Raw genomic sequence first — 12,174 nt, forward strand, 5'->3', positions numbered from 1 at the left:
GTGCGTGTGTGTGTGTGTGTGTGTGTGTGTGTGTGCGTGTGTGTGTGCAGCACATGTCCAACTGTCAGTCTATTCGTGTCTTATTTACTTGTACATACGTGTATTTGTGTACATAGAAATCATTATATTCCGCTTGTGTTACTATTCTGAGTTTCTTCACAGGAGAATTTTTTTCATTTGAATCACACCTCGCCGTGTTTGATCCTGTTATTCAAAACCAAATTTTACATGTTTAATGTTTTCACGCAATCTAAGTTCATATAATGGAAATATTAACACACAGGTTTCACAGCCTGAAGGTTGTGCAACCAAGATGTTCATTTAAAATTTGAAAATCTCATCTTCCAGTCACACCAAAGCAGGTCATCTGACCGTTGAAGGTCAAAGGTCATCAGCCTGCATTAATCACACACACTCATAACAATAATACTAACGTGTGATATTTCATTTGTATGATAATTTAAGTGGCTGACGGAGGAGAATGCCTGTACGCTTCCCCCTGACTGCAGCTGCAGATCAATAATTGATGAAGGTTAATGATTAGTGTTGGAGGGTCTCTGGAGTTTGTGATGAGCTGCAGGAAACGGACTTCATCATCATCTGTTATTAATAAACTGAGCAGGTCAACAGTGATTCTTCAATATTTTATTATGTCAGCTTTCTGGGAAAGTTCAGCTGCTGTTTGATTAAGAAAATATTTTGTACTGAAGTTTCAGTGAAGTTTCGAAGTTTAACCATCAAAACACTTGAAATCACTGATCAGATCTGTTCAGCTGCAGTGTTTGAACACTGGTTAGTAAAAATGAAAAAGTCTGATGGAATATCTGTTTTCTTTGAAGCTTCAGTAGAAGACGCCTGTTGATGTTGTCAACTACAACTCCCAAGGTGCATTTCACTTCACTTCTTATTCTGTCTGTGAAGTTTAGCTTTATTTTTACACTCAGTGTGAAACATTCACACCTCTATAATGTACATCTACAGAGATTTCTGTTTTATTCTACATCCTTTTCTTCTCCACCTTTCTGTGCCTCTTTCTATACTTTGCTAGCTGGAAGCATTTACTTTCTCAGGTGTGGGATTACTCAAGTCTTTTCTTATCTTAACAAAGAATTCACATTCACCAGGTGAGTTCTTCACTTAGAAGCAGGGATAAAAAAAAATATGGAAAATAAGATGGAGAATAAAACCCTCCAGATAAGGGCACTCAAAATAATTCTCCATAGCAACAGCAGCTAAGGCTCATGGGTACTGTAGTATTAAGAAAAACTGATTAATCAGAAAAAAGTGTAATATCTGGATAAAATTGAATGAAATCATTTAAACAAGTGTTCAGAGCCAAAACCTGTACGTGCATTATTGTCCTCACACTCAACTTTATAAGTAAGTTTGAGTAATTTATTACATTTGATCCATTTTTACCTGCAGAGCAATCAGACTACTGATACAAGCACTACTACTACTAATATTAATATTATTGGCCAAAACAACAGTAACAATAATAATCATAATACTAGCAAAAGGCAGGCACACTGGTTGCATTTCTGAATTAACTTTATTGTCATAATTCTTACCATCAAAATGACCCACACTCACACAAACTGTAAAAAATTAAATCAAACTTTATTTCAACTTCTTTACACAAAATCATAACAGAAAAACAAAACCCAGAGTCCATAAACCAATAAAGACAAGCGTCTGTTCACATGCGACAGGTGTCGTGAAACGCCTCCAGGGTCCTAAAGTCCCTCCAAGTTGGAGGAAGTCCGTCCTGCAGGAAACGACCACAGCGCTGACAGGAAGACTGGAAGAGTTTAATGTAGCTCCGCAACCACGTCTACAGAGAGCCACACAGGTTAAGGACAGGTGAGACAGACAGGTAGTGCTAGAATCGGCCACGTAGAGACGATTGGTCAGCTATTGATCAGTGTCTCACCATGAAGGATCGAACGACGACGTCCGGCATCTGGGGCAGCTGGTAGTGCAGCAGGGCGGTGGTGGCGTGGTCCGTTACCTAGCAAAAGCACAACCAATCAGAGTGCTGCACACTCAGCTCAGGGGTGCAGGAGTTCAGATGAGGACAGGTGAGTCTTACCTTCTGAAACACCTGGTACTGAGACTTGGTCCAGATGTCCAGCTGAGGAGAACAGATAGACAGGTTATCATGGAGACATGGAGACAGACAGACAGACAGACAGACAGACAGACAGACAGACAGACAGTCAGACAGTCAGACAGACAGACAGACAGACAGACAGTCAGACAGACAGACAGACAGACAGACAGACAGACAGACAGACAGAGAGACAGACAGTCAGACAGTCAGACAGAGAGACAGACAGTCAGACAGACAGACAGACAGACAGAGAGACAGACAGTCAGACAGACAGACAGACAGACAGACAGACAGACAGACAGACAGACAGTCAGACAGACAGACAGACAGACAGACAGACAGACAGACAGACAGTCAGACAGTCAGACAGAGAGACAGACAGTCAGACAGACAGACAGACAGACAGACAGAGAGACAGACAGACAGACAGACAGACAGACAGACAGACAGACAGTCAGACAGTCAGACAGAGAGACAGACAGTCAGACAGACAGACAGACAGACAGACAGAGAGACAGACAGTCAGACAGACAGACAGACAGACAGACAGACAGACAGACAGACAGACAGACAGTCAGACAGTCAGACAGAGAGACAGACAGTCAGACAGACAGACAGACAGACAGAGAGACAGACAGTCAGACAGACAGACAGACAGACAGACAGTCAGACAGTCAGACAGAGAGACAGACAGTCAGACAGACAGACAGACAGACAGACAGACAGACAGTCAGACAGACAGAGAGACAGACAGTCAGACAGAGAGACAGACAGTCAGACAGACAGTCAGACAGACAGACAGACCATTTGGACCTCTCACCTTTCCGTCCTCATTGTAAACATTTTCATTGAATCCTCTAACCACAGTTCTGTCGATGAACAGCGAACGCATCACAACGATGGCCTTTAACACCTTCCCAAGAGTCACCTGAGAGGGAGACGAGATGCACACACCTGTTGCCTGGTAAAACACACCTGTATAGTGTTACCTGTTGTTGTTGTTGGTTTCTTTGTAGATAAAGAGTTTGGTCTGTACCAGCTCTATATGGAAAGTGTCCTGAGACAACTTCTGTTGTGATTTGGCGCTATACAAATAAAACTGAATTGAATTGAATTGAATTGAATTGAATTGAATTGAATTGAATTGAATTGAATTGAATTGAATTGAATTGAATTGAATTGAATTACCTGATGTAAACACAACTTTTATGTGCTCAACACACCTGTACATTGTTACCTGGTTGGAACACACCTGTACATTGTTACCTGGTTGGAACACACCTGTACATTGTTACCTGGTTGGAACACACCTGTACATTGTTACCTGGTTGGAACACACCTGTACATTGTTACCTGGTTGGAACACACCTGTTTAGTGTTACCTGGTCTGAACCAGGGCTGTCAACAAACATTGTAAATTCAACTTGGAACTGTAAAAAAAATCCACACATTGGATTCATATTCGACTGTGGAAAAAAACACTAAATCAAACGGTGCGCTTCACCTGTGATCGTGTTTCTAACTCGTTTTCATGTTCGTTTCATCGGACGCGCTCAGGACGTCATTTCTTTGCTGTACAGCATTACAAGAAAGTGCTGTACAAATACAGTGTATCATTATTCTTCTTATTTTCACAGTGACAAAAAATGTGATGGCATGTTCCACTTTCCAGAAACATGACATCAACTCTCAGGTGTCCGTCAATCAAAAGGAATTCAACTAACAAGCTGTCTACAATCCAGAACCAACGAGTTCAATACCAAGCACGCGATCGTGTCCACTAAGTTTATCAAATAGCAACAATGAAAACAAAATGGGCATAAAAGTGTGTTGCACACACCACAACGCTACGCTCCTGGTTCATCTTATTCTAGTCTTTATTATTACTTATTTACTTGCTCAGCTGACATCCGCCTGACTTCCAGCTTCGCCTGCAGTCTGAACAGCCACTCTGATGGCCCTCGCACAGAAGTTCTTGAGGTCATCTCGACATCAGCGGAAAACAGCTGGCGTCTGATTTCCACCAGAGACCATCTGGGTCTTTGTCGAAATGCCGTCGAACTGCAGCAGTTTCATTTTTCAGACATCGACTCGCCTGCGTTCGCCGTCGTGTGACACACGATGACGATCGAATAGTGTTTCAGTTACATCACAGACAGCGGTGCTGGACAATACGCTCAAGCTGTTTATTATATATATGTGCACACAGCACAGCAGGACCTTTCCATGGCGATAAACAAACGCACACCTCGGTACGTTATTACAGCCCGAACCTGCTGCAGGTCTTTTAAAAGACGTCCATGTTGGAACAGGACACAAGCAGTATGTTGAAAATAGAAATTCACATGCTTTGAACATATGTGGGCTTTGATGGAGCATTATTTTTGGCCAGTGTTGACAGCCCTGGTCTGAACACACCTGTTACCTGCATAAAGCAGCTGTTACCTGGTCTGAACACACCTGTACAGTGTGTTGTCACGCGTGTTGTCACGTGTGTTTTATTACCAGCAGTACAGCAGATGTCCCGTTGGGTCTGAACAGCTCTATGGTCATATCAGGAAACATCCTGCCAATCCGAGAAATGACATCATCCACATACCTGTACACAGAGGAACAGAGTATTACAGTACTGTAACAGGAGGTATTTCAGTTTGTTACACCTGCTCTTCAGTTCATGTGGTGCCAGAGGAACACGGACCCATTGTTGTCTTGTAGTTCTGGTGCAGTTCACGTTCACACTGGTGGTCCACATTCAAACCGAATAAGATGCGTAAACATGGAACGGACAGGTAAGTCGTTTCATAGGTAAATTTACAACGTCCCAAAGCTCTGGAACACACGACTGACTGATGTCGGGGAAGTCTTGTTGTCTTCATCATTGTTATCAGCAGCATGTGTTACTGCTCTACTCACTGAGGAGGTAGTACCAGAGTGCTGGGTTGGACTTTGGGTCGTCTCTTGGCTGAAGCTCCCATTTGATTGGCCGATCTTTTCAGTGACTGTTGATTCAACAAACTGGAGGCCAAGCCAGCATGGTACTGCAACTACACACAGAAAAACACACACGTACACAAAACAGAGACATACACAAACAGCATCATCATCATCATCAGACATTAGACGAGGATCGACTTCACACTGCACGTCTGAGAAACTGTCACGGATTGACGAGTTCGCTGTGTTGTATTTGAAACACCTCTTCTCATCTGGAGTGTGTCAGTGCAATCATTTGTACAAAGGTGAGGAGTGCAGGTGAGCTCACACAACCCTTAGCTTGTTAGCCTGTTAGCACGTTAGCCTGTCAGCACACTTACCTTGTTGGACCACTTGTAGGCCTGCAGCAGCTGTGAGTATAACGGAGTTTTGTCCTGAACTGGATCCAGACTGAGCAGACCGCTGTTGTGGAGTGGATGAGACTCTGAGGGACGACCGACAAGGCCGCTCAGACGCTCCAACTCACTGAGACAGGTGGAGAGAGTCAGAGAGACAGACAGGTGGACAGAGAGAGACAGACACAATCAAACTGCTGAAAAGTCTGCCATTTTCTGCTCATCGCGCTCAAAGCAAAAACATAACAGGTAAATACGAACTGACCACGTCACACTGATCACCTCCTTCAGCTACAGGCTGCTCCACCCGCTGAGTGTGAAGGAGAGCTGCTGCAGCTCCTCAGAGACCAAACTCACCCAAACGGACTCATTTGAAATATCAGTGCGCCGCAGCCCACGCAGACATTAAGACAGCGCTTTCAAAAACACATCCGCATGCTGATTTTCCAGCAAGGGGGACCAACACTCTGGATCTGGTTTATACAACCCACAAAAGGAGCATAAAAGGCGTCACCCCTCCTCCACTTCGGCCTGTCCTGATAAAACCAGCAAACAAACCACGGGTGAAAGTTACCAAACCAGGACAGAAAGAAGTAGGTGTGTGGCCAGAGGGGGACACCTCTGCCCTCCAACTGTCCAACTGTCAACTGCTTTGACACCACAGACTGACCACAGATGTTCGAGCAGGCACACTTAGACGAAGCCCACTGACAGTCCAGAATACACAGATTGTCACTGCGTACATCACCAAATGCACTGATGATGTGACGCACACTAAAACCAAGAAGCCGGGGACACAGCTGGTCTGAGAACAATTGTGGCAAACCTGTCCCGTGCTATCAGGAAAGCCAAACGTCAGTACACCAAAAGACATCCAGCCATTTCAGAGCTGACAGTGGAGACACATGGAGAATGTGGCAGGGTATTTTAGGTGCTACAGTGGGACAAGTGGTAACACTGCCGCCTCACAGCTAGAAGGTCCCAGTTCGAATGCAGACATCAAACCTGCTGGTGTGTTGAGAGAATGTGCAGAGGAGCTCAGAGATGTCCTTACAGATATCATCAACACCTCTGTGGGCCAGGCTGCTGCCCCCACATGCTTTAATACCACCACACACCTGCGCCAGAGAAGTCATCTCAACCCTGCTTCAACGACTGATTCTGATTCTGACTCTGACTGCTTCAGTGTTGCAGATCCTGCAGCTCAGTGCTCTGCTGCACCGTCACATTTCACTGGCAAGCTACTATTATGGGGCGTCCCGACAGTCCCTATGAGGACAGTGTGTTTCCCTGACCGCTAATTTCCCTCACAGATTATCCCTTCAATCTTCACAACAAGAATATCACCAAAAAAACAGCAATGGCAGCATCTGTTTGATGTACTGAGGTCACAGTGGTCCCCAGCGTTAACCATGTCCAAACGTTGGTCCATTTTTCTCTGTGACCTGAACCCTGATGAGCAGCTGGTGCCAGAGATCGCCCCGTCCACAAAGCAGAGCCTGTTGGGTAAGACAGCTCAGGACAGGACTCATCATGTCTTCACACAGCTGGATCAAACTGTTCTCATAGGGCCACGCCCCCTTCTGGTCAGCCAATAACAGACATTTGTTCCTGTTTCTTTTTGTGTCCTTCCCAAAAACAAACCACAGACCGTCAGAGTGGCCTGACGATAGAACTGAATACGTGAATAATGCTTTCCTGCATGTCAACGATGGGTTCATGGTCCACTTAAAAAAAAGAACTGACAGCAGTTTGGTTTTATTCTTTCTTGTAGTTTGGATTTTTATGTCATTTATTATTTTTAGAATCTGTTCATAATGTACACACAGTCGTTTTTCTACTCTGAATGCTGTACGTTTCATCTCCACCCTTCTGCGCCCGTCGTTGCTTTTTGTAACACTTCCTGGATGACGGCTGTGGTGGTTCTCATGAGCAACAACGATGAGATAACTCCAGGAACCAGGTGAACCACCTGGCCATGTGGTGCAGAAAGGATAATCTCTCCCTGAATGTGGGGAAACAAAGCAGAACACCTCGCACTGACCTTTAATGGTTCTGCTGTGGAGAAATTTCTGAACGTCACAGAGGACCTCTCCTGGACAAACAACACACAAACAACAACAAACAACATCACTGCTCAAGAAAGTCCCGCAGACCCTGTACTTCAGGGAGCCCCGGCACCCATCACGTGCTCTTTCTACCAAGGAACCACAGAAAGTATCCCGACCAGCTGCATCGCCACGTGGTATGAAAGCCTCACCGCCTCCAACCACAACACTCTGCAACAGAGTCCATTCAGCTGGACAGATCGCGGGTGCCTCGCTGTCCTCCCTCATGGACATCTACAACACCCACACAGCACTGAGCACAGTGGGTGACACAGCCCACCCCTCACACAGCCTCAGCCTCCGACCATCTGGGAGAGGACACTGGAGCCTCCATGAGAGCTCCACCAGACTGAAGCACAGCTTCACCCACCAGGCTGTCGAGAGGCTGAGCTCTCTCCCACCTCTCCCCTCTGACCCCACTGAAATCCCCCCACCTGGCCTCTCCTCATGGCACACACATCCTGCACCAGCCGTTTATTCAAAGAGACGACAGAATGCGATCAGCTGCTATCTGCTCTGCGCTGTATTTGAAACACTGGTTTTACCTTGACTGCTGCTTTACACACTGGGACTGTGAGGAAGGTCTTGGGCAGATGGTGAAATCAACAATGAAACGGACTTGGTCTGATGGGAGTATGACCCTGAATACAAGCACTTTAAATGTAGTTTAACGCGGCTACGAGCCTGAGTAAATACTGATATCAGTGAGCTGAACTGTGACTGTGGTCTGGTGTGGCGGACTCACTTCAGGTCTCTGTTGACTGCCTGTAGGTTGTCCTGGAACTCGGCTATAAACTGCTTCTCTCGACCCTCCAAGGTCTCTCTGTTCTTCATGCCGTCCTTCAGAGACTCGAACACGCGGCTCACGCTGGAGCGGAGCGCCTGGATGCCGCTGATGGCATGAGAGAAAGCGTCCAGATTCACCCCTACATTCACCACATCCGCCATCTTCTCTGCTTTTTCTGCCTGCTGCTGCTGCCCCTGGCGCTCGTCTATGACGTCACCAGGTTGGGGCCGAGCTACGGTTTGCCCCGAAAGTAGACGAGAGTAGCCGACTGCAGCCGAAAGAGGGAGGTCGATCAAAAGGCTAACAGCTCAGAGCGGCGGAAGAAGCGTCACTGTTTTTGTTGTGAAGTGGAAATGACGTATTGTTTGGAGATGGAGATAACACCGCCCGTCAGTATCAGTATACAATCTAAAATTATTAAAAGTATGAGAATTAATCTGAAATCAGGTGAACATGATACACAGCCACGGTAGTGATGGTAACGACCCAGCTAACACAAAGTTCCAGTGACACTCTCAGATAGGTCCAACTGGTTTCTCTGGTAACTTTCCCACAACGTTCAGAATAACGTGGAAATGTTTTCGGTCAATGTAACATTCCCAAAACTTTCGTTTTCAGGGCTAATTTGAACAAAGGCTCCCCTTTCTTGCTGGTAGTTCTTTAGTTATTCAGCTGGGTCATGTTTTTTTATTATTTTATTGAAACTTTGTGCAAAGGTAATTTTTAACAATAATGGTTTAGTGTGTAGCGTATGTATGTAACATGTTTAGACCTCAGGACAGCATTCTAGAGACACTGCTTCCTCATGTCAAGTCGTAAGGTTTGTGATATCTGAGACTATTTGTAAAATATGGCAAAGAAAAAAAAATGTCAACATTGTCAACATTTTGAATCGGCTGCATTTAGATGGCGTAAAATGTAGATGCAGACTGAGTTTGTAGATGATAGTTGAATCAATGTTGATTCAGTTTCAGTTATGATTGGAAACCCTACCCTGACCCTTCAACATGAATCATAACCAGAGAAGGTCATTTCTGAAGAGACTGGTGTGAGTGCTGGGTGTGGACAGCTCACTCTGAACTGCACATCTGGCTGTAAAATGTTAAAAACACCAATAATGCATGAAAAACATGGGAAATTTTAAGATTTAAGGAAGTTTCTGGCTGAAGGTAAAAATGAGCAGACAGACTTGAAACATTTGTGCTGTGGCTGATCAGCTTGTAACTGCAGCCACATTTTGATGCACAGCAGGTTTTTCAGTTCAATTCAATTCAATTTTATTTGTATAGCGCAGATTCACAACACACGTTGTCTCAGGACACTTTCCATATAGAGCTGGTTCAGACCGAGCTCTTTATCTACAGAGAACCAACAGTTCCCTCATGAGCAGCACTTGGCGAGGAAAAACTTCCTTTAACAGGCAGAAACCTCAGACTGAACCAGGATCAGGGTGGGTTGGGTCAGGTCATTTTAAACACACTTCAGTCAACGGGAACCTTCATGTAACGGACACCTTCATGTGAAGGTGAACAAATCGAAGTCCACCTTTGGTCCTGGGAGATAGTGGATCTCAGAAACCTGAAGGTTTCCACAGTGGAAACAGTGTTTGTGAGGATGGTGATGGGGGCAGTGTTGAGGGGCTTCTCAAACTTCAGGAGTTTAACAGGTGGTTCTCCTGAGGTGCAGTTGTTGGTGTAGAGGGAAAAGAGCAGGGGGTGGAGCAGACATCCCTGGGGGGCTCCAGGGCTGATGGTCCAAGTGCTGGATGTGATTTTCCCCATCCTCACCTGCTGCTTCCTGTCTGTCAGGAAGTTTTTTTATGCTGACAGGTGGAGGCTGGCACAGTGAGCTGGGTGAGTTTTGAGTGGAGGAGGGAGGGTGAAGGGTGGAGGAGAGAGATTTTAGATTTTTCATGTCTGTCAAGTCTCTGTATTATTTTGTGCACATTTCATGTCTTGTCTTTCCTGTTTTATTTTGATATCACAAACCTTGTGTTTCTGTTTTAGGTTCACTTCCTGCACGCCCTTCCCCTATCTCGTCACACCTGCTCCCTGATTGTTCTCCCCACCTGTTTCCCATGGGCCGAACGGCAGTGCAGAGTACCCGGCCTTCTTGGAGTCCCTGGGAGGGGTACTGGAAAGTGCTCCAACCGGGGACTCCATTGTTCTGCTGCGGGACTTCAATGCTCACGTGGGTAGCGACAGTGATACCTGGAGGGGGGTGATTGGGAGGAAGCAGGACAGACTTGGCAGAGCCAAACTTACTGTGAGGGTCTGCTGGGAACATCTGGCAGAACCCGCTGTCAGGGAGGTTTTCAGCTCCCACCTCCAAGAGAGCTTCGACCAGATTCCGAGGGAGGTTGGAGACATTGAGTCCGAATGGACCATGTTCTCCACTTCCATTGTTGATGCAGCCTGGACACCGGAAGTAAGGGATGCTGTCAAGCTGAAGAAGGAATCCTATCGGGCCTGGTTGGCTCATGGGACTCCTGAGGCAGCTGACGGGTACCGGCAGGCCAAGCGTGCAGCAGCTCGGGCGGTTGCAGAGGCAAAAACTCGGGTCTGGGAGGAGTTCGGGGAGGCCATGGAGGAGGACTACCGGTCGGCCTTGAGGAAATTCTGGCAAACCATTCGGCGCCTCAGGAAGGGGAAGCAGCTTTCTGCCTGTTTACAGTGGAGATGGGGAGCTGCTGACCTCGACTGGGGATATTGTCGGGCGGTGGAAGGAATACTTTGAGAATCTCCTCAATCCCACTGTCATGTCTTCTGTAGAGGAAGCAGAGACTGGGGACTTGGAGGTCGATTCATCCATCACCAGGACTGAAGTCACTGAGGTAGTTTGCAAGCTCCTCAGTGGTAAAGCACCGGGGGTGAGTACCTCAAGTCTCTGGATGTTGTAGGACTGTCTTGGTTGACACGCCTCTGCAACATCGCGTGGCAGTCGGGGACAGTGCCTCTGGACTGGCAGACTGGGGTGGTGGTCCCTTTTTTCAAAAAGGGGGACCGGAGGGTGTGTTCCAACTAGGAGCAAGAAATCAACACATTCAAAACCCAAAACAGAAAGAAAAACAGCAAAGATTAAAAAAACTCACAACTTCTTTCACTCACTTCCACGCTCACACATGCGCTCAGAGAGAGAGAGAGAGAGAGAGAGAGAGGTAGAGTTAGAGTGTAGGGAGAGAGAGAGAGAGAGAGAGAGAGAGAGAGAGGTAGAGTGTAGGGAGAGAGGGAGAGAGAGAGAGGTAGAGTTAGAGTGTAGGGAGAGAGGGAGAGAGAGAGAGGTAGAGTTAGAGTGTAGGGAGAGAGAGAGAGAGAGAGAGAGAGAGAGAGAGAGGTAGAGTTAGAGTGTAGGGAGAGAGGGAGAGAGAGAGAGGTAGAGTTAGAGTGTAGGGAGAGAGAGAGAGAGAGAGAGGTAGAGTTAGAGTGTAGGGAGAGAGGGAGAGAGAGAGAGGTAGAGTTAGAGTGTAGGGAGAGAGGGAGAGAGAGAGAGGTAGAGTTAGAGTGTAGGGACAGAGAGAGAGAGAGAGAGAGAGAGGTAGAGTTAGAGGGTAGGGAGAGAGGGAGAGAGAGAGAGGTAGAGTTAGAGTGTAGGGAGAGAGGGAGAGAGAGAGAGGTAGAGTTAGAGTGTAGGGAGAGAGGGAGAGAGAGAGAGGTAGAGTTAGAGTGTAGGGAGAGAGGGAGAGAGAGAGAGGTAGAGTTAGAGTGTAGAGAGAGAGAGAGAGAGAGAGAGAGTTAGAGTGTAGGGAGAGAGAGAGAGAGAGAGAGAGAGAGAGAGAGAGAGGTAGAGTTAGAGTGGAGAGAGAGCGTCTGTTGAGAGGTTTATCTACAGGAGAGACAA

General features: G+C 46.5%; 1 protein-coding gene across 1 annotated transcript; it reads right to left on the reverse strand.

Moving 5' to 3' along the window:
- Positions 1–1,601: 1,601 nt before the first annotated feature.
- med27 (mediator complex subunit 27) lies at positions 1,602–8,518 on the reverse strand. Its single transcript, XM_070964651.1, has 8 exons — positions 8,296–8,518; positions 5,428–5,572; positions 5,027–5,157; positions 4,619–4,712; positions 2,934–3,041; positions 2,093–2,134; positions 1,934–2,011; positions 1,602–1,834 (listed from the first exon to the last, which is right to left on the reverse strand). The coding sequence occupies exons 1-8, from the start codon at positions 8,496–8,498 to the stop codon at positions 1,700–1,702; spliced, it is 936 nt and encodes a 311-aa protein (XP_070820752.1). The 5' UTR covers positions 8,499–8,518; the 3' UTR covers positions 1,602–1,699.
- Positions 8,519–12,174: the final 3,656 nt, after the last annotated feature.

Source organism: Chaetodon trifascialis, chromosome 6 (assembly GCF_039877785.1).
Source record: "Chaetodon trifascialis isolate fChaTrf1 chromosome 6, fChaTrf1.hap1, whole genome shotgun sequence".
In the NCBI taxonomy this organism is placed as follows: Eukaryota; Metazoa; Chordata; class Actinopteri; order Chaetodontiformes; family Chaetodontidae; genus Chaetodon; species Chaetodon trifascialis.